General features: G+C 43.2%; 1 protein-coding gene across 1 annotated transcript in view; it reads left to right on the forward strand.

Moving 5' to 3' along the window:
- BCL7A (BAF chromatin remodeling complex subunit BCL7A) overlaps positions 1–23,772 on the forward strand; it is a 107,185-nt gene that overhangs the window by 48,649 nt on the left and 34,764 nt on the right. Inside the window, exon 2 of the mRNA XM_078667547.1 lies at positions 5,199–5,280. Within this exon, the coding sequence (XP_078523673.1) occupies positions 5,199–5,280 (82 nt within the window). The remainder of the gene's footprint in view (positions 1–5,198; positions 5,281–23,772) is intronic.

A 23,772-nucleotide genomic window follows, 5' to 3' on the forward strand; every position in this document is an offset into this window, starting at 1 on the left:
AGACGGTACTTTACCCTCGGAGCGATTAATCAAATTATAATCGCCTTAGTGATATCCCGCATTGACTATGCCAATGCTCTTTATATGGGACTTCCTTCTAGCCTTGCGCACAGACTGCAGATAATACAACATCAGGTAGCCAAGTTGCCTTGATCTTGCCACATCAAGGCCTTGAGTAAAAAACCTGCACTGGCTTCTGGTAGGTCAAAGGTCCATTTTCAAAACAGGGTGCCTAATCTTTAAATCTCTCCTCAAAAAACCTGCACTGGCTTCTGGTAGGTCAAAGGTCCATTTTCAAAACAGGGTGCCTAATCTTTAAATCTCTCCTCGGCAAAAGCCATGCTTTCCTATTTTCCGAAATTCAGTGTATATCTCTCTCACCACCAGCTTGGATCAGTACATTTAAATAAATCGACTGGTTGTTCCTAGAAGCAAAAGAAAAATACTGTGGAGAGACAGATTTTCTGTGTCTGCTTCCCTCACTTGGAGCACTTTTTACCTAGAAATAAGATCTTCTGTGAATTACGAGGGATTCAGAAAAAAACGGAAAACTTGGCTGTTCAGACAAGCTTATGTATAACTCTGACAACAGTTGCTGCCTCCTACCCCAGCGCCAAGAGGCCTTTTTGGTGGACGTGCGATCTTTAACATAATATAATATAACATACCCGCCAGAAGAGCCACATGGAGGCGCCCAGCACAGCGAGGAGAGGCCAGAAGAGAGGAATGGCTTAAGTGGACTAGAAGTTGGGTTATTAGCATTTGTTTAGCACACAATCTACTCTTGGTCTGGCATTGCAAAGCAAATGATTCAGAGCTTTTCATCCAGGCCGGAGTCTGGTTCAGCTTGTGAAGATCAAGAATGTGAATGTGTGTGCCCCAAGCTGGTTGTATGAGGGAATAATGCGGCCATTACAACACATGCTGTTATAACGCCGTCATTACAACGCATGCGTATTTAGCACGCATGCCATTAGTACGAAACCTTTTACCATGCATATTCCTATAGCGCATGTCTTTACAATGAAAATTTTGTTGTAAAGGCATGCTTGATCAAGACCTATGCTTGGTAAAATTTTAATGAAAAGAGGCAATCTCAGCGCAGTTACTCTTTTTAAAGCAACTGGGCGGTAAAAAATAAAAAGCGTGTCCAAAAATAGCGCTGGCACAGACCTAGCGCCATGATAATTCCACGCTTGAGAAAACGTGCATGAGTAGGTGTTTGCCCTCTACTCTGGGATGTATCTCAGTTTTGAGATGTTGAGAACTCACCCATAACTTCTTAAACCATATCTATTTTATTGCATCTCCTTGGGAAAAACATCTGAAAGTTCACAACTGGCAACGAGACATGAACCTGAGCTCAGAAACCGAAAAGCGACACTCGGTGAAAGGCACCCACGCAATACTAAATATCATAGTCTACTCAACTGGGGAACTGCTACCCAGCAGAGTAATAATGGGGCAAAATTTGGTTGGCAGAGGAGAAGCGACAGTACCTCAAAGAGCACACGCGCAGCTGTAATTCGCAGACTTGTTCTTATTTACATTTAAAACTCATGTACCTTTAGAATTCATGACTTTACAATGAAATTCGTTGTAACGGCATGCATGATAATGCCATATTCGTTGTGAGATCCTGCTTTGTAAAGGCTTGCATCATAAAGATGAATGTGTGATAAAACCTTCATTGTGAAAGGCATGCGTCATTCAGCCTTCTTTGTAAAGGCTGTTTCCCCCCAATGCTACATGAATGTGTCCACTTCACTGCTTTGTGGGGGTGAATATTCTTGGTGTTTTCCTGGTTACATCAGAGGCCTATTATCGAATTGTTTAATCTTCTAGGGTAGTATGTATACCCATTGCCTGGCAGAAGTATGTATATAAAATATTTGGTGGCAACAAGTCTAGTGTTATTGGGTGCTTCTTAATAGCCAAGTAATGGCAGATTTAGACTGTATTGGATGTATTTTGCAAGTTCGGTCTTCTGTATGTACGTTGTATTTATGTAGCACAAACCTATTCAAAGGTAACAGCACTGTCAGGGGTGAAAAGGAAAAAGCCAAGATATGATCAACAAATGGTTGAAGAGGTGAATGGGTTCTCAGAGCAGATTTGGGCTGTTAATGCATCATGATGTAGTGTTCTTTAAAGAGGTGCGTCTTCACCTGTGCTGGGAGCCACAGGGTATAGCGATCTTATCTGCCAGATAGGCATGGGTACATGGTGTGATGGCTATATGGTGCATCTGCTGTTTAAACGTGTGTTTATGTTGAGTCTGAAGTGTACTTCTGAATGTTTTGTTTGTGGCCTTTGATGAAAGATGTCTTTTTGTGAGCATGGCTATATCAAATTATATGTCATGCCTCTGAGAAGAGAGGAATCATGGGAGGTCGGAGGGGGGAGTGACTCCTTCTTGTTGAAATCTATGTCTCATTTTGAGATTGGGTGCAGAATGGATTTGCACACTAAGGTTTTCTTTAGACATCTTAAGTTGTAATAGATTCAAGCATCACAAAATGTGACATGGCAGCAAGGACATCAGGGCACAAAGGAATGCACCGTTCTCCCCTCAAGTAGTGAATTTGCTTAACATTTAACATGTCGCCAGTTTGAGTGGGCTGTAGATGCTTCTCACGATTCTGTGTTTTTACATTAAATGTATTGCTTGCGTCTGTCTGCCCAATATTTTAAATGAATAAATATACTTCTAAGCCGTAGTCCTGAAGATTTAACATAGCAGTGCTTTCGTTTGTTTTTTTGACTTTATGAAATGCATTGGAGTCCTCTATGTAGCTTACAAATTTCAATTAATTATCTAGGCTGAGACACGCAGAAAAAAAGGTATTTGACAAAGTCTAATTGGAAACAGTTTTTCAATTGCTTTTGATGATCTTGAAAGAACAATTTAAATTTGTTACATATTGTGAAATTGGGTTTCTGGAGTGGTGTTCCTTAGCAGTGCATTGTCTCATAGAAATGCAGTTGTGAAGGAAACGTCCTCTGCCTTGGCTGCTATTATCCTTAGAAACTGTGTGATAATGTAAAATCAATGTTTCTGAGGGTTCCATTTCTACCTGAAAAAAATACTTCTTAATGCAATAAGCCGCTGGGAATTCAGTGCCGAATATGTTTCCTGGAAAGTGCTTCTTGGTTTTGCAGAGGAGGAAGTGGGAAAACATGATGTGAAGTTTCAAAACGTTGGTGTGGGTGTCAATAACAAGCCAAATATTGTGCGTGGCGGAAACCCATTAATGGAGTAAATGTATAAATGATATGAACATTATCGTGCGTGGTGAAGCAGTCTGTAACCCAAGCCGCCGTCTAGCAGCTGCTCCAATAAGCGCAGCCAAATGCTCTTTGTATGATTACAGATTTATTCTGCTGAGTCGTTGTACATTCGTACCAATTGCAGATCCTTAAGCAAGAACACAGACTTGGGATGGTTTGTTGATATTAAACTTGCCATAATTTGTTGAAGTGACTTGTTCCATTCCAATTTCCTTTTCAGCTTTTGAGTGAGTCTGTCCCTTTACGTTGTTGCCCTTTTGAATTCCTCAACGGTGTTGTCTTTTTAAGCCACACAATATTGTTGCCCTTTTGAATCCCCTAACATTGTCGCCCGTCTGAATTCCTCAGCGTTTTTGCCATTTTGAATCCCTCTGCATTGTTGCCCTCCTTCTGAATCCCTCGGCATTGTTGCCCTTCTGAATCCCTCGGCATTGTTGCCCTCCTGAATCCCTCGGCATTGTTGCCCTCCTGAATCCCTCGGCATTTTTGCCCTCCTGAATCCCTCGGCATTGTTGCCCTCCTGAATCCCTCGGCATTGTTGCCCTCCTGACTCCCTTGGCATTGTTGCCCTTCTGACTCCCTCTGAATTGTTGCCCTTTTGAATCCCTCGGCATTGTTGCCCTTTTGACTCCCTCTGAATTGTTGCCCTTCTGACTCCCTCTGAATTGTTGCCCTTCTGACTCCCTCTGAATTGTTGCCCTTTTGAATCCCTCGGCATTGTTGCCCTGCTGACTCCCTCTGAATTGTTGCCCTTTGGAATCCCTCGGCATTGTTGCCCTTTTGACTCCCTCTGAATTGTTGCCCTTCTGACTCCCTCTGAATTGTTGCCCTTCTGACTCCCTCTGAATTGTTGCCCTTCTGACTCCCTCTGAATTGTTGCCCTCCTGACTCCCTTGGCATTGTTGCCCTGCTGACTCCCTCTGAATTGTTGCCCTTTTGAATCCCTCTGCATTGTTGCCCTTCTGACTTCCTCTGAATTGTTGCCCTTCTGAATCCCTCGGCATTGTTGCCCTTCTGACTCCCTCTGCATTGTTGCCCTTCTGACTCCCTCTGCATTGTTGCCCTTCTGACTCCCTCGGCATTGTTGCCCTTCTGACTCTCTCGGCATTGTTGCCCTTCTGACTCTCTCGGCATTGTTGCCCTTTTGAATCCCTCGGCATTGTTGCCCTTTTGAATCCCTCGGCATTGTTGCCCTTTTGAATCCCTCGGCATTGTTGCCCTTTTGAATCCCTCGGCATTGTTGCCCTTTTGAATCCCTCGGCATTGTTGCCCTTTTGAATCCCTTGGCATTGTTGCCCTTTTGAATCCCTCGGCATGGTTGCCCTCTATCTGAATCCCTCGGCATGGTTGCCCTCTTGAATTCCTCGGCATGATTGCCCTCCATCTGAATCCCTGGGTATTGTTGCCCTTCTGAAACCCTCGGAATTGTTGCCCTTCTGAATCCCTCTGCATTGTTACCCTTTTGAATCCCTCGGCATTGTTGTCCTTTTGAATCCCTCGGCATTGTTGTCCTTTTGAATCCCTCGGCATTGTTGCCCTCCATCTGAATTCCTCGGCATTGTTGCCCTCCATCTGAATCCCTCGGCATTGTTGCCCTCCATCTGAATCCCTCGGCATTGTTGCCCTCCATCTGAATCCCTCGGCATTGTTGCCCTCCATCTGAATCCCTCGGCATTGTTGCCCTCCATCTGAATCCCTCTGCATTGTTGCCCTTATGAATCCCTCGGCATTGTTTCCCTTCTCAGTTCCTCAATATTGTTTACCTGCAGAATCCTCAAACATTGCTTGCTCACTGAATCTGTGAACATTGTTTGCGGATGAATCTCCTAACATTGTTTCCCTTCTGAATGCCTGAACATTGCTCCCCCCACTGGATCTCCTAATGCTGTTTGCCTTCTGATTTGCAGGGAGAAGAAGTGGGTGACAGTGGGTGACACATCCCTAAGGATCTACAAGTGGGTTCCGGTAACAGAGCCCAAAGTTGACGATGTAAGTATCTGTGCTGACTCTGGCAGCCGAGCAGGTTTCGTCACAACCAGGATGTGAAATCTTTTATATCAAGGGTGTGGGAAGTATTTTTTCTTGCCTGACCGGGTTAGATGTATCATGGACCTGTAAAGCTAATCGTTCTCAGTTTTCTGATCTACTGTGAGTACGTATGAAGTAACAGTGTATTTTCAGCAAGGTAAGGTCCTCTAAGTCTGAGGTCAAAATTGCTGAATAATAGATACTTCCTAAACTTTTGTCATACTCTGTCTCAAGTCTGAGTTACCTTTCTTGTACTGTTGGAAGAAAGTGAAACTATAGAGAGGTTTGGGGTGGAAGGAGAGTCTAGCATCTTTAAGAAGCGGAGTTATTAAGATATTGTTCATGACCAATTATTGACATGAAGAACTGCAAGTTATTGTGAACAGTGCTTGGAAACTCATGCATATACATACCTATAAATATGGCTAGGTTATGTTGGTTGCTCGATTAGCGCTTCTGCCTCCCAATAGCCGATTTGAAGCCCTAAGTGCGGGGAACAGTAAAGAATGAACAAGGGAGAAGAGCAGAAGGAAAAATTAAAGACAAGAGTGAGATGGGGGAGGAAAAGGAGAGAAAGGGATCAAAAGAGATTGGGTAGTAAAGGGTCATAAGTACCTTGCTGACTCCTAACACTAACATTTTTTGTGGATCCCTCGTAACTCATAGCCATATTATAAAAGACAGCCTATCTCAATATGATTTGTGGGAAGTTCTAGAATGCATTTCTTTGCATTTCTGGAAGACACGTTTGACTGTGTCTCTCTGTTTCCCTTTAGATTGAGCTGAAAGTGCCTGCCGGTATTCTAGACTACTGAGGCAGGCCAGGTCCAGTGAAAAAGTCAGTTACTGTCTTTTCTACCATAAGCTAATTTTAAGTAGATTCAGAGTAGACTAAAGAGATTTAAGTAGCTTGTCCCCTTTTGCAGCAGCAGACTCTAGCAGGGGGAAATTTTGTGGGAAGAACCTGGGTGGTCTTCACCCATTCCTATCCTTTTTAGCAGTGTGGATAACAAAAACGAAGAACTGAAAGGATGAGGCTGACCATAGGCACTGCCTCGTACCCTCAGGGTATGTTTCTCAAATGATGAGCATTAAACGCGTTTAAGTGTACACAAGGATGCTCCAAAGTGCTACACCCGCTCTTGGTTTAGTCTGAATTGGCCTCAACAGCAAGAGGTAGTTTGATTCCTGTTGAGTGCCGCTTGGGGGATCACTGAAAGCTCGGGATAGGCAGAAGAGGGTGGAGTGTTGAACTATATAAATTCACTGATACTCCTCTTTGTTTGTTTGGAGGAAAAAGAATAGACCATGCCTGCCTGCCTGCAAAAGAGCAGAATGATTATGTTGGATATGCCTTCAGTTATTTGTTTTTAAATATGGAAGGTTACTGCTAAGTTGAGAAAAGAATGCCACTTTATTCGAAACTGAAACGAGACCGCATTTGTTTTTTTAATTGTATTTCATGTCACCTCTTTGTTTTAAGTTATTACAATTAAAACCGATCTGTGCATCCGTTTGGGCATTGCTAAAAGTCGCTCTTGGTACTAATTAGCCTAACATTTTGCGTAACGCGAACAAGATTGTCAGTGGAAATATGGTTTTCTATAACATTTCACTCCATTGTTTATTTCTCTGATTTTACGATCCCTTTTTCTGTTCTTGTATTTAAATTTTTTGTTAGTGAAGATTGTTACAATAGTACATGAAATGCATACTTCTACACTTTTATGTACAACAGCAGTTTTTTAAATTCATGTAACAGGAGAACTTTTCTTTGCCCTCTGTGTTGGACAGTGAAATATTTAGTAGGACAAGTGAACCTGTGAAATTTGAAACTAATTCTGTAGACGCTTCTTATGAAATAGCGCAAGGTAATGAAGGCTGTGATTCTTAGCTCTTTTTAATTAACCATCCAAGGTGTCCCCTGTAGCATCTGAGGCCTCATCGGGACTATGTTTACCATGAAAAGCAAAGTACTGCCTATGCTCGTTTTCTTTTCCTTTATAAATAGGTTGTTATTTCTTCCTTGGAGAGGTGGTCACATCTCTGCAGAAATTGTAGCAGTGACTCGGTGGCATGAAAATCAAGATTCTCACACTTTTCTTTTGACACTTTCTGGCGATTGTATAATTTACACTGTGTGCTTGAGCCTAGTCTATAGATACCAGGCGTTCTTTTATTTGGGAGCAGTAGTGCTGTACATCACTAGAGCTTTCTTTAACCCCTTGCATGCTGATGACGGCCCCATCCGTCTTGCACTACGGCGCTCGTGTGCTGATGACGACTGGGGGCCGTCATAAACCCGCCCACTCGCGATTCTGCCGCACAGGCGCAGAATCGCAGCAGCATGCAAGGGGTTAACATGCGACCAGCATCAGGGCATCTCCCTCTTGGCGGCCGCATGCATTGGTAACAGCCTGCACATCTTGGTCCCACTGCCCATTCATTGCATCCTGCCTTTTACTTCCCACTCTATCTACTCCACATCCTGGGTAATTTCAGCAGAAACTGTTACTCACCTTCATAATTCAGGTGTTCAGAACTTCTTTCTTGTTACTAACTTTTATGAGTCGGTAAACCTCAACAGAGAGCCCAGGCATCGTGTTTGTCTTCATTATTCATTGGTTCTAACATGCCAGTGGATTTAAACCAGACTCTTTAGAGTGAAAACGTCATGTGTGATAGGACAGGTTGCGCAGGCCGAAAAGACATACCAACGGGCCTGCTATGTTAGACTGCGGTTCAGCAAAGATTTCAGAGAAAAATAACAGCCGGTGCCGTGGGAGGTTAGTTAAACAGCAATGTTTGTACTTTCTTCCTGGATCTCAGAGCATCCCTTCTTAGGACTGGCCTCCCAAACAGCAGAAGCTGTCTGGTTGCGAAGGGCCGATTGTGGGTTTACCAAAACCTGAAAGTGGTCTTACATTCTGGCTATTGCTTCCTATCGGTTTGCTTTATTGTTACTCTAAGTTGCTTCATTCTTTGCTAGCCTTTTGAATGGCTGACGTATATGCTTCTACCGCTCACATTTAGGGAACTACTTTTTTTTTTTTTAGTTGAGCACTGCATGTGTTTTCCATCTCTCCGCCATATTTTCCATCTCTCTGCCATATGTTCTCCCCACATGTCTGCTCCCTATGCTCTCCGTGTTGCCTCTTACCCCTGCCAGCTCGTCCTCAAAAGTACATAATCTGATAGAGACTTCTAGCTGCAGATTCATTACCTTTGAATTCACCAGGCATCAGGCTGGATCCAGAAGATCTGCAGCTAGATATTGTGTCTACCAGATAATGTGTTACCGAAGGTAAGTAGCTTGTTCAGGTGTATGTCTGTCAGTGTTGACTAAAGAATAAACTTTGTTTTAGTTTTATTTTATCTCCTGCCTTTTAGAAGGCCCAGGCACACAAAGGCAGCTTTTATGGCATAGGGAAGAAGCATGGTGCTGCATACTCTCAGCATGCATTTAAGGAAGAAGAGAAATGGGAAAGAAGTATCTTCTCTCAGGAGACACAAGCTCTGCTCCATGGGCTGCTGCAGAGCACAAAACTGTTGGAGTATTTGTGCTAGATCCTACTCATGTGGAAAGTAAATGACAAGCGTTTGTCTTTAAATTCACACACTACCTCGGAATGCTCTTATGTTCGTTTAAGTGCCTGCAACTTTTCCGTTTGTAGTTTTTGAGCATGTCTAATAGACCTTTTAAATTCTGTTCTTGTTTCCCTTCATGACATTTTGAAAATAAACTTCCATTTATAAAGAATGAAAATATTGAATTAAGTGGTCAGATTTTAGATACCTTCAGAATCGGACTGGAATAGAAAATAGGCCCTACTACTAAAAACAAACGGGCCCCATTAGCGAACCAGAAAGCTAAATAAGTGGCCCACATTTTGAACCTGGGGCAGTTTTGAACTGGTACAGACGCTATAGAGGTGTTTTGCAAGGTAGTTGACTAGGTGTTTGTTTGCTGCCAGCAATGTTTGTGGAAATATTGGAGGAATCAATAGTACAAGAACGGCCCACCAGACCATAAAATAGCCCCAAACAGCCAATCTACTGGCCTACGAGACCAGCCCTTCTGGTACTCCCAGATTGCCCTATAGACCTGCCCGACCCTAAGGTTTTATGTTTGCTTTTTCTCCAGTGTTTTGAAATGTATTTTCTTTTACTTTTGGAAACAATACTTTACAAACAAACATTGGCAAAGCCAATAGCTAAGCACTTGGACTATAAAGACGAGACATACTGGCTTTGCCATGCCTGCTTTTCCTTGTGAGTGGTAGCCACCTTATCCTTACTATGGCTACCCACTCTCACCCATCGATAGAGCTAACACCACACAGCACCCAGCAGTCAAAGCACGTCCTGTATCCAAGTAGTTACAGCAGTGGTCCTGTTCAGAGCCTGGTCCTGGTCTGTATCCTATAGATTAGAATATCGTCGACCTTTACATAATATTTTAACCACAGAATATGTCCGTTTAACCTCCGGAGGGATTGAAGTTATGAAGATTTTTGGGAAAACCTGTTTCAGAGGTCTTATATCAGTATATGACGGGGATGATGTTGAGCATTTGATGCAACTGAACGCGAGTCATTCCTAAGGTGTAAATGTTGGTTCTGGAAACCTAGAATGAGAGTGAGAGAAATCCATTGTAATGCGTATGGCCAGTTAGTTTCTAAAAGATTAGATGATTGTGGTGGTCAAAATATTTTTTTTTAGGGTATCCCACACCTTGTACATCATTCTTTACATTTGTGCTTCTGTCAATTACAATTTCGCAACCCTAATTTCTGCAGACAGATTACTCGCACTAAACTGTCTTGGATTTCCATGCTGCCTGTTGTAATCCATTTTCACTGCAGGAGTGATGCACACGCAGCTCTGTTAATCTGGCAAGGGAATTCTAGACTCTACAGAACATAACAGCTCCAGTGCTGAGGCATCTGAGTGCGAGCAAAATCTTACCGCTCTCTGTAAATCTGTACAATTTCTGAATTATTAGGTTTCTTTGCTGCTGTGGCCTATAAAACACTGCAGTGCTCTGGCCCTTTATAATTGCAATCCACTTTAATAGTTGAAGTTGTAGCAGAATATGGTTTGATATTTAAAGCAGTTCTCCTGCCCCCAGCCATAAGTATTTCAGGAAACGCATATGTGCGGAAACCTCTCAGGTACGTCTGAGACTCACCTGATGTCTAGCAGTACTGCACTGTGCAGGTCATTTGGACTTGTGAACTTTGACCTTTTTCTTACACGTTCCCTCACTCGAAAGCAGCTCGCACATTTTTGCTAGGATTAAGTATGTTGATAAAGCTCACTTTTTGGAGGAAACCAGTTGGAGGCTGCGGTCTAGAATAGGGTTGTTTAGTCTCCTGTGATGTATTGTGGATCTGCTCATATATTTTCCGTAAACTACTTTGACACTCTCTTCACAAAGAAAGGCAGACTACTCAGTACTAAAGGGACTATATTCCTATAGCTGATTGAATCTTCCACAGAACGTTATTCAAACAAATAGTTTGCCCTTAAAGTGCCATTCAGAGCAATACTTACAGAATGTATGCAGTTTAACCACATTGCTGCCTTGCACTACACACATCTGCGTGCATTTTCTAGTGTACAGAACCCCTGAGGGATGGTTTGGTGAAACAAGCAATATTCTTTGGTGGTTCATGAAAACACCTTAAGAGGTGTTCTAAAATCCCTTTTGTGGTGAATATAACAACTTGACTGCCTAAACATCAAGGTTCAAGGAGAATCTTCTCGGATGGACCAAAGACATGAGCCGTTAGAGGACTGCATTGACGAGTCCGACAAGCTAACAGCCAAGGACAGACCTTTTGGCTTTGCTAATGCTTGTTGCTACTCGAGACTGGCAGAGAGTCTTCCCATCGTGGAAAGTTTCACAGCACACTTGTCTTGTGAACGTTATTTTAAGTAGCAGAACTTCGTGTTCCCTAGCCGTGTATCTTGTGTGAATACTACCACCAAGTGTCTAAAGTCAGTATAACAGCTTACAAGAAGAAACATGTTCTCTGCATGGCTTTCCCTCTCTTTTCAGCTTTGACAGTTCAGGCTTGAGGCAAGGACGGACCCCTTCTTCCCCTCTGTGGATGTTAAAAAAAAAAAAAAAAAAAAAAAAAAAGTTTGTTGAAGAGTGCACGACCAGGACCACTGCGAACTCGTAAACAAAAAAAAGTATACTTTTCTTTTTAAATGCATTTTAGTTTAAAAAAACAAGCTGAATTACAAATAAATACAACTTTATTGAAAGGCAATCACAGACAAGGTGGTCTGCTGGACACAGCTGGCCATCATCTATGCGATGCCCTCCAATTGTAGTGAGTGGTAATTTGTGACCTAACACATTAATATTCATGAGGTAGATCAGATTGCTACCCACTACGATTCTGATCTTTAAGAATCGACTATTAGTTCATAGGTTCATTTGTCAAAAATCTTTACTAGTCACAAAAATAATTTTGTGACCAGTTATTCGTGCATCTGTTCTAAGACCTTGTCATACAAAAGACACACCCCTATACGTTTTTTAAAGTTTAGTAAGAGAACTGGGTTGTTCATGTTTCTTCCCCTGATGGCAGCAGTGGGAGTAGGCACTGGAAGATCAAATGTACTGTTGTAACTCCACTCCTTGAATATTTGAGGAAAGAACAACTTTCCCCCAGATATTTCAGAAGGCTTATTTACTATTCTAACTCCAGTCCTGTAATCATTTGGGAAAAGTTATAAATTCCCCAAGTATTTTTAGGAAGGGATAAAAAGTAGTTATTTTGAATTGCAGAAAAAGCTACCCTGAGGATGCTGCTCAGGTTAAAAAAAACTAGCAATACCAGAGCAAACAAATGGTGGAAAAATAGCCTTATACTGTGCTTTCACAGTATGTCGAAAAGGACATTCAAGAAGACACAGTGTCCACTTAGGAAATAAGAAGGCAGTGCTGACTCCGTGGCCATTCAGTTCTTGACCTCGCTACTGGGATTGCCAACAGGTGTAGCAGCCCTACTACAAATTGCTACAACCCTACCTTAAAAGCGTGTCACCCTCACAGACAAGTGCCAAGACTGTCTCATTGAAAGTATACCAGCTCGGCTGAAAATGACAGACATTGTATAATTTAAATATTCCAGACTTGTTAACACGTTGATGACTGACCGCTAAGATTAATGATTGGGACCAGATTGTTCTACATGGATGATGTTAGCACACACAGGTAACAGTTGTTACCTGAAAGCCCTAGTGCCCCCTGAAAGGGCAGTCGCTAAAGTAATGTCAGAGCAACCCAATCAGACTGGCTTCTGAATCGTACATTTTAGAGATACGCCAATGCCTTGCCTCCAAGTGTCCTGTAAGACTGTAAGAATATTAGGATTTCGACAGACATAGAAGAGGGTGAGCAAGTTTTTTGCGCTGCTCACCAGTGTGCCCCGTACTCCCTCTGGAGGGTAAAAATAGGCCTTTTTCTGAGACTTCCAATAGATGTCAGTACTGTGCCATTGAAAACATATTAGCCCTTCTGAGTATTACTGCAATTGTGCCATTATAGTATATCAACCCTTTCAAAATTGCTTTTCACAGTATATTATAATTCTAGGCCCATTTCGGATTGTGTCAAGATTTTGCTAGTTTAGCGGGTAGGATGCTACATTTTCTTGACAGGGTATCATGTCTCCAGAATCTGCTTATGACCCACTCTGTTCCCTGCCACTTGGTTCTGCTGCTGTCATAGTTATTTATCATTGGAGCTAGCCCTGAATATAATAAGTATACTGCTATGAACATCCATCTTCCCGGAGCCCGGGTGCAATCTCTTATCAATCCACTGATGTCCAATAATGATCAGCCCTTGTTCCAAGCCTTTGTTGACATTGATGTAAATGCTACAGATTATTCCCTCGATGAAATCTCACTAACTCGTGGTCATGACTTTGGGAAGCCATGCACATCAGAAAGAGCAACACCAGACACAATCTGATTTGCAGCCTGAGATCTTTCACTTCGTTTCACCCAAAGAAATTACTTATCTGATCTCAGTGTCTTGTTTATGCATTGCCAAGAAGGCTAATTACGATATGCTAATGCCATGGTGGGTTTGAGGTGTATTTATAGTGTTGGAGCTGCTGAAAGATTTTCTCCTAGCACTGATTAACTACCAAAAAGTTAGCATCATGGGTGTCGCATAAGTTAGCACCATGGGTGTCACATCACCTCGATGAGAGCTTCACGTTTTTCAGCATTTGCTGTCTATGACTTCCCCTAAAAATTGGTATATTGGCGCATCCTCTTTTTATGGTATTAATGTTAAAATCTGGAGAATTTGTGATTCATGAATAGTCCCTACTCTCACCTCATTACTTGTACAGAAGCAACTGCACCCAAATTAGTAAGCCATTGCTCTTCCAGCATCCCTTGGTCCTGAGGCAAAATCCCACATTTTACATACAGCTTCGAAGTTATCAACTGTTGTTGCTGTGCAGAACATTTTCAGCACCAAGAAACAGCCCCTTCTAAGCACCGTCTTAATTTCAAGTAGTAAAATCTTGCAATTAGGAAAAACTTTTTAAAAAAATGTGAACGGTTTTCCTAATGTTTTTGGCGCGGGCAATCAGTTCAACGCATAGGTACTCAATTGTATGTTTAAGAAAAAGGGGAAGTTGACAAGTTTCACTTCTATCCAGGTTCATCAGATAGCTTGAAAATGTTTCAAACTTTTGACCTTTTAACTCATTTGTAATTTTTTGGGTATAGGTGTAAAAAATCTATACATTGCTCAAGAACACAGGTATTTTTAGGGCTCGCCTGCTGTGCGCATGCGCATAGCTGGCGAAGCTCTATAGGGGCTTAAACAGCGTTTACCCAAGCACGATTCCACTGGCGATTTCTTGAAGTGCATGTGCTTTTTAGGTCATTGCGCAAGCCCTAAAAAGCGCGTGCACAATGCCACCAGCCGCCTGCCTGCCTGCCTCGCATTACCACATCAAAGGCAGCTTCTCAGCGTGCGCTCATCCCCTAATTATTCACGGCCGGCCGGCCGTACTTTCAGTTTCACGGCTGCCGGCCGTGTCTCCTTTTATGCTAACTCCCTCTGTACCTCTCCTTGCATCCTCCTCTTTACTTCGATTCCTGCCGTTTTCTCTCTTCTCCGGCTGTTTGCTTTGCTTCCTTGTTAGGACTTGTGCCCTGTGTGTAACGTAATCGGTGCTTATGTAAAGCGCTCCAATACCTTTGGGTCGAGTTCGCGCTATATAAAATCTGCAACAAAAACAAGATGAGCACCTGGTCACTGGTGTCAAGGTCCCGAGTTGCCGACTTGCAGGATCGGAATAGTTGCAGAGGGCAGTCACGGATCAATGTGAGATTACAGCAGCCTTGGGTTAAACTAATTGAGGACACATGCTGTAATTAGCACGCAGTACTTTCAAAGCGCTTCATTTCCTTAAGCAGGTGACACACGCTTTTGACTCACAATTAGAGCGGCGGCTCGATTTATCGACCTCGGTAGAATAAACACTCGCAGTGACTTCATATCCGTCCACGAGACTGACTGTCAGGCGCTACTGCCACACGCACCCCGGTAAAATCTCAGTCACTTCCTAAACCAGTCGTTTCTTATACTGTTGTGAAGTCTCACCCATTACCTATCACTCACCTCAAACTCATCAAGAGTGTCACTGGTTCCCCATCGTTGTGCACATGTGGTTCAAGTGAGCAAACTCCATAGCTTCGTCAAAACTGCTGAGGAGTCCCACCCAAATCCACGTCAGAGGTGTCACGCTTCAATGGAGTCTCGCTAGTTATACGTCACTCACATCATTGGAGTCTCCCTCTCACGCGCCCCATCACTCACCTCAGGCAGTGCGCGTCTCTCTCAGTCATCATCAAACACCTCCTATAGTTCAATGGGGTCTCGGTCTCACTCCATCACCTACGTCATAGACGCCAGAGTGTCCCTCACTCCTCATACAGATCCATGGTTGAATGCAGTCTCCCCCTTAAACCACCTCTCTCCTCTGACTGTAAGGAGTCTCTCAGTCCCTACCGTAGGTCTCACGGAGACCACAGGAGTCTCGCTGAGTCCATTTCACTTGTTTAAATCTTTTGGGTGCACCGTAGAAATCTCTAGCACCTTACATGTGGTTACAGTGTGTACATAATATTTTAACAGGTACTACCGTTCTTCCAATGTCCTCAAAAGGCCCACAGTTAAAAGGGCCCAAACACTTCAACACTACCATTTGGGGGAGTCTTCCAATGTGGAACACTTTAAGCAAAGCTTTGGGCATGCACTAAAAACAGAGGACTCAGCTGTCCTCCGTGTGAGACCTCCCTAAAGACTACCTCCTCTGTGGACTGTGCAATTACTTTGGAATACAGCCACATTTGTTTGAAACAACTGTAGGACTGAAAAAACATTCTAGTTGTTAGTTATTGTTTTTGTTTGCCCTGCACATTGATTTGTATACATCAATAAGGCAATTTCTTGTTTTCTCTCGTTTTCGGCCCCCCACCCCCTTCCTCCCTCCTCTTCCCCCTTTTTGTCTTGTCACCTTTTTTACTTCCTGTCACGCTACACCCCCTTACTCACCCTCCCAGATCTCTTACATGAACTAACTTAACTTCCTACACCCAGTCTTACCCTTTTTTTGTCATTTCTCATCGTGATACCCTTCTTCTCCGCCCACTTTTCATCTGGCATAATTCACCCCCGCCTCTCTCTGATGTGGCTTTCAATAGTAGCCATTTTTTTCCTTCAACCGCATTTCAATGGTAGCGCCAAGAGGCACTTTCGAGGTCAATAAAGCGCTTTATAAATGACTCACTTTCTCTGTTTTTTGTTGTTCAAATTCTGGATTTCTTTCCCCCACGCCCCGCCTCCATTCATTTACACCTCACACCCTCTACTCCTCGACTCTTGTCTTCGCTCCCTCACATTTTCTGTCGCCCTCTTTCTCCCTTCATTTCTACACTTTCTTCTCAATTTTCATCCAACTTTTTTAGTGTGTGTGTGTGTTTTTTTGCAGTTTTATTTAGCGCCAACTTGACCCGAAAGTATTTGAGTTTGACACCTCCCCCACTTCTTTCCTCTCTAATGCACGTTCCCCTTTTACTGCCTTCTCTATGACATGTCTCCCTACTCCTGTACTACCCCCCTCGAGCCTTCTCCTGACTAGACACCCTTTACTGTAATTTCCTATGTTTCTCTCCCCGTCATTTTATCTCCTGTACCCAGCTCTTCTACTTCCTTTTCTCTCCCCGCTTCCCCCTCACCTCCACCAGGTTTATTCCTTCTCCCCGCACTCCTCTTTCTTTTCAACTTTTTCCTACCTCACTTACCATCCCGCCTTCTCTTCCTCCACTACTCTCCCCCTGCATTAGCCCGTCCCCTCGCTGTCCATCGACGCTCCCCCCTGTCCCCTTTTCGGAAAGATCCAATGTTTTTATCTCCCCTTTCATCACCACTGCCCTCAGCCCTCCTCTTCATCTCCTTCCCCCCACTGCCTTCTCTTGTCCATCAGTCAGCCCACTTCCCTCCTTTACTGCTCTCTCCCCTCCACTCCTCTCTACCCTCCACTCCACCATTCTCACTCCCAAACTCAGCTTCCCTCCGCCCTGTCGATCAACGGAACTTTCCCCTCATTCACCTCGCCCTCCCTCCTCAGCCCCTTTTTTCCGACTAGCCCCCTCTCTTATACACCTTTCTTCTCTCGTCCTTCCTCTGCTTTGCCGTCTCCCTTCCACAACCATGCCACCTCTCCCCACCCTGTCCACTTTCCTCTCATCTTGACTCTCTCGCATTTACTGTATCCACCCCCTCTTCATCTTGTCTTCTCCGCCTGCCCTCTACGCCACCCACTTCTTTCCACAACTTCCCTATCCGCTGCACTCTCCCTCTCTACTTCCCGCTTCGCTTCCCTCTCCCTGGTCTGTCTCCTTTTTCTTCTCACTGCCTCTCGTATTCAGCCCTCCATACCACACACACACACCACCATGTCCACAACCACCACATCCACCCCACCACGTCCACCACCACCACATCCACCACCACTACGTCCACCACCACCATGTCCACCACCACCACACCCACCTCCACCACCACCATCACCATCATGGCCACCACCACGAGGACACTACAACGTCCACCACCACCATGTCTACCTCCACCACCACCACATCCACTACCCCCACCATGTCCACCACCAAGTCCACCACTACATCCACCACCACTGTGTCCACCACCACATCCACCACCATGTCCACCACCATGTCCAACACCACCACATCCACCATCACCACGTCCACCACCACTATGTCCAACACCACCACATCCACCACCACCACGTCCACAACCCCCACCACCACCACGTCCACCACCACTATGTCCACCACCACCACCACCTCCACCACTACCACGTCCGCCACCACCGCGTCCATCACCAGCGTGTCCACCACCACCAGGTCCACCTCCACCATGTCCACCACCACCACCACGAGGCCACTAACACGTCCACCACCACCACCACGTCTACCTCCACATCCATCACCACCACGTCCACCACCACCACATCCGCTACCAGCACCACGTCCACCACTACATCCACCACCACCACGTCCACCACCGCGTCCATGTCCACCAACACATCCACCACCACACCCACCACCACCTCCATAAACATCACATCCACCACCACTACGTCCTCCACCACCACGTCCACCACGAGGCCACCTCACTCTATCGCCCTCACTCTATCTATCTGTCGCACGCACTCTGTCGCCCTAACTCTATCTATCGCCCTCACTCTATCTATTTATCTATCGCCCTTACTCACTCTAACTATCTATCCCCCTCACTCTATCTATTGCCCTCACTCTATCGCCCCTCACTCTATCGCCCCTCACTCACTCTATCTATCGCCCTCACTCTATCTATCTGTCTATCTATCGCCCTCACTCTGTCTATCTATCGCACTCACTCTATCGCCCTCACTCTATCTATCGCCCTCACTCTATCGATCTATTCATCGCCCTCACTCTATCGCCCTCCCTCTATCTATTTATCACCTTCCCTCTATCTATCCATCGCCCTCCCTCTACCTATCTATCCATCGCATCACCACATCATCACTCAGGGGCACCACAACATCACTATGCGTTACCACAGCATCACTCGTCGCCACCACAACATCACTCAGCGCCAGCACAGCATCAGTCTGTGCAACCATTCAACAACAATGGTTCAAATATGTTCTCTCAATGTTTCAAGCTTTATTACAAATGTCACAAAAATATGTTAATATTTCACTTTTGTTCTTGGATTTTCGTCACAATAAAATACCCTGAACATAATCTTCACAAAAGTTATTTACAAAAGTTTAAGCTATTGCCATTATAAATTACAATAGGTTTTATTAAAGTATTAATTATTTAAAAATAAAATAAAAGCCATTGTTATTTGTAATATCAATACATCTAAGTCACGTAAATACAACACATATTGCATTACAAATGCTATAGGTGTCACATTTGCAAAAGTTAAAACTATTGGCATTGTAAATGACAAAGCTATTAATTTTGCTATTTTCAAAACCAACACATAAATAAAAAATCTGTCAATTACAATAGCTCAAACTTTCCTAATGCGAGACCTATTGCATTGCAAATGCTTGTTTTTATCTCTTTGCTCTCCAATATAACCACAAGGGAATGTCTGCAATTTTTTCTAGGATTAATCAGTAACTATACAGGGCTAAAAGAACTGGGCAAATGGGAGTAACCCGCCTTGATGAGGAAGGCCTGTGACCGGGTCAAATTAATAGAGTATTGCTTCCGGTGCTGTATAGATTTGATTCATACAGAAAATTCCCTATTCAGGGAACTACACACATCTCAGAAGCTGACAAAAATGGTTCCTCTGACCCCTTCAAAGGCCATCACCGCATCCCAGCAAATCATTGCAGCTATGTAAAAGAAAGAAAATGGGCTGTTTTATTTGAACACCTTGTCCAGTAATACCCTGTCAGATTATTGATCAATTAGTTGTACATGCATCCATGTAGGCAAAGCCCATAAACTAAAGTTCTAGTTAGTTAACTTTAGAAAGATGACACTCAAATACATAACAACATTTAGTATAATTCGCTCTGATTTCCAAGTCAATTCCATAATCATTTGATTTCGGTATGCCAAAGAAAAAAATCCTTGGAGTAATATGGATTTGAACTATAGCAGACCAAGCACTAGCAGCTTCTCGCGCCAAATCAGCTGCATGAGAAGTTTTTGCTAGGCAATGGCATGATGGCCCTTCGCTTGTTTTGATTTTTGTGACTGGGAACCTATGAAGTAAGTACTTGTACACTCTCCGGTCTTGCTTTCTGCTTTTACGATCCCCTTTATCTTTTGAATAATTTCTGGATGTTTAGGAGATCATGTGATTGTTTATTCATATAGTCCGCCTCGGGAACACTTACGTCAAACATGTTAAAGTTGATTTCCTAATTTTCGACCTCTCTTGATTAGTCTTTCCATTACGGCTTATCAGTCATAATTTTAGTTCTCACTCTGTTGCCCTATGTTGGTGGTGGCACACATCCGCATGTATGTTTCACAAAACTTTTGTGTGTTTCAATTTTACTTTACGGAGTGTCACACCTGGCTTGTATCACCAATGTTTCTACATCAAGTTATTATTTATCAAAGTTTCTTTGTTTTTTCTTTGTTTGTCCCTTGTTCATTCTTCATTTTGTTTTTCGTTTCTGTTAATTTTTTTCTTTTCATTCTTTTTTTGTATTATTCTGGATTCTGGTTATTTCACAGGTTGTGAAAGATTTCATTTAGTTATTTTGCTAATTATCTATGTATGATCACTATTATTTGTTGCTTCAGCCTTGAAAAAATCCCTAAGCTAATTTGCTGCCACGGATCGAAACACGTGTTGGATGTGTTCATTATATGCTCTTTAAGTTTGAACCTGGAATATACGTAGTGGGCCTTAAATTAATAGTAAATATAATATTGGAAAATCGCAGTGCATTTTTTTAAGTTGATGTCAAAATTACTCTAAGGACTTTTTTCTATGGCTTACCAAAATTAAATGATTGTGGAATTTACTTGGGAGTCCGAGTGAATTTTACCTATTGTTATGTATTTGCAGCTCATCTTTCTAAGCATTGCAGCTCTGTTGGTATGTATACTTGCGTAAAGCCAAATAGATAGCAGCTATGTTTGTTTAATCTACTCTATTCCTCCCTCGTATAACGCCATTTATCAATCAACCGCTTTATTGTATGATTATTTAAAATCATTACAAGAACGTTGAAGAATAAAACAATGCACCAATATATAATGTAACCAAGTAACACACAGCGGTGCGTACAGGAATAAAAAGCTGCATGTATTATATGTATATAACAAATAAATATCACAAAGAGTAAACATTGTCAAGTATAGTTTAGATGTCAGGCAGACCTAAAAACGAAATATTAAAATCTAATCAAAATTAGCGGACCGTTCACAGGGGTGCCTTGTGCCAGGCCAAGGTAATTTTAGAGCAAAGTACAGGGAACCAATTCTAAAAACTGTTCGCTAAAGTGCCGCATGCTCATGCAAGAAAGCTCTATGTACATGTATAGTAGTAAGGTGAAAGGTGCCCAATTTCATAAACTGCTAGCTAAGTGCCCTGTATTGGGCCTATTTGATTTAAAAGCATGTGTGTGTTTACAAGGTGCAGATAGCCAAATTCTATAAGCCGTGCGCTTATGAAGCCAAATTCTATAAGCTGTGTTCTAACAAAGCCAAGTACTAACAAACTATTCGCTAAAGTGCCCCATAGTGGTACATAGGCGCTTTGTAAAAATGCATAGCAGTAAAGTACGATGTGCCCTGAAGTATTAACTCTTTGCGTGTACTAAAACCAGGTTGTCAAGCTATATTTATCATGCAAATTCTCGGGATAACAAACTGTTCACTAAAGTGCTACATGCTGGTTCAATAGCATTTTGTGAAAAAAAATGGCAATAAAGAGCCCCGCTGTTAGAACTCTTTCCATGTACTAAAACTAGGTTGTCAGGCCATGCCTTACATGAACATCCTCGGGGTAGTGCTAAAAGTTCTCCAATGTCCTTACCCATCAGTAACATAAGGTGTATTTGTAAAGCGCATGTTCACCCAAGGGTATCTTGGTGCTAAATAACAGATGTTTATTGTTACCCAATTCAATGGTACTCCTTTTATCGAGTTCAGAAGAATGAAAGGCTGAGTGGACCTGCTGGATTTTGAACCTGTGACCTTGAGGTCAAACACGGGCCCATACAGGGGATGCATCAGTCTGCTAAGCCACCAGTCCATACCAGTTCCACTGGTACAGCTGTTGTATAAATATATGTCAGCGTTTCTTTGCATGTTCTTACCCGTTTTGCAAAAAAAGTCCTTAAATAGTCTTGCCTTTGAAGCAGCAATGCAGGACAGCAGTAGAGGATGTGCTCTGCTGATTCAGAATGGTATTGACGCAGCCTACACTGCCTGTGACCTGCAGGGATGTTCTTCCAGTGGGACCTATGTTCCCATATTGGCAGGGTTAGGAGCCTAGTCAGCAGTATGTTCTTTAGGGCTGGTCTTCCCAAAGCTGCTTTCAAATATGGTTGGCAAGAGGTGGCTTCATGCGATGTAGAAAGACCCACTGCACCCGAGATATTTCTAATTTGTCCTGTTCCCTTCATACACGCTTGCCTTGCTCGTGTACAGGCCTCTTTAGGCGATCTATTGTAATAAGTGTGTCTGTTGTATTCTATAAGGACCAGTTCAATATATCTCTGGCACTGCCCATGCACTTTGACCAGCTGCTCTTTTTGTCCTGTAATATCACATTCAGTGCACCTCTTAGTGAATCTGCTCTGACCACACGATGGTGATACTTAATTAAACCTTTTTTATATTCAATGTCCATTTTCACAAGGTCAAACTAGGCAGGTTTCCGCAATTCCATACCTAAGTCTGCTGTATAGAAGTTGAACAAAGTGGGAGCAATGATGCATCTCTATTTTAACCCTTTGTTTGTATAGATTTTTGTCGTAGAATGACTCTGGGTTATCTTGGTGCGGACCCAGGGGGCCATGTACAGGTCTGTGATGGCTGCAAGGAGTTTCCTAGGTATTCCCCACTTCGCAGGTTTTGTCCAGATCAATACCATTAAAGGCGGCAAGGCGTAAAGTGGGGGCGTAATTGTTTCAATAGCCTTGGCACCCAGGTAGGAGAGAGCAATCACATTGTCCATGGTAGAGGAGTTTCACCTGAACCCCATCTGATAATGAGGTATGATGTTATTCTAATTGATCCAAGCCTCCAGCTCATGTAGAAGCACTTTCGCTAAAGCCTTACCATCTACGCCCAATAGTCCCATTAGTCTTTAGCTTACTGGTCGGGTGTTCGCTCCCATTTTTATGTATTGTTATGTATTGGGTGCAAGATGGAGCCTTTCCATGAATCCGTGATGGCTGATAGTGAAATGCATTCATTGAACAGACTATGGCTGTAAGGTGCTCAGAATTCCTGGGCTTCCTTGAAGATGCTGAACTTAAAACCCGAGGTGTCTGGTGAAGGACCTAGCTGAAGGACATGGATAGGGTTTCCAATCAGTATGATCTGGAAACACCAAACAGGAAAGAAACATTTCTTTCTTGAGTCGCCTCACTCACCAGCGTTTCCCCATGGTGACATGCCTCATCATTGGGGCCATCTCAGCTCTCTACGAACTGAGGCGTGCTGCGACTTGAGATATTTACGTAGGAGCACTTTTGTGGAAGACTATGTGTAGTGCAAAAGTGTAGTGGAGTGGGCTAAAGTGAGTTAAAAATACCTTGCTAGTGGGTGAAATATATATATATTTTTTAAAACAGATTTTATTAAGTTTTCATGTAATGCTCAAACAATTCTCATACATATTCAACCCCAATGCATTGGCCCTGCAACACTTGTCCAATAATTGTGCCCCCAGCATGACTTTGCCTCGCCTCGCCGAAACTTGTTTAGTCCATCAGATTGTTCCACACAGGGAGTGAGGCCTTTCCTATAGTGAGAATCATATCCCAGTTGACCTGAGATAAAGTCCGGGTGAAATATTTTATTGTTGCTCCTAGTTTGGTATGTCTAAAAACGGGGTGAGATACAAGTAGACCTAGATATAATGGGTTAGGAATGCTTAGTATACATCAACATGTTTCGAGCTTCCCCAAAGCTCTTTGTCAGGACCACACAGGGACCAGCCCTGTGTTTGCCACTCCTAATCTGCCCAAATTAGGCAATCTAGAAAATACAGAAATGAATGCTGCAATTATAAAGCATGCGTTAAACCTTACATACGATCAAGACTTTTTCACGTAGTATTTCTAAATGCGGGCTGGAGGGGAGACAACTAGGTATTTTCCGCGAGGCGCTCTCATA

The sequence above is a fragment of the Lissotriton helveticus genome, chromosome 11 (genome assembly GCF_964261635.1).
Source record: "Lissotriton helveticus chromosome 11, aLisHel1.1, whole genome shotgun sequence".
NCBI classification, from domain to species: domain Eukaryota; kingdom Metazoa; phylum Chordata; class Amphibia; order Caudata; family Salamandridae; genus Lissotriton; species Lissotriton helveticus.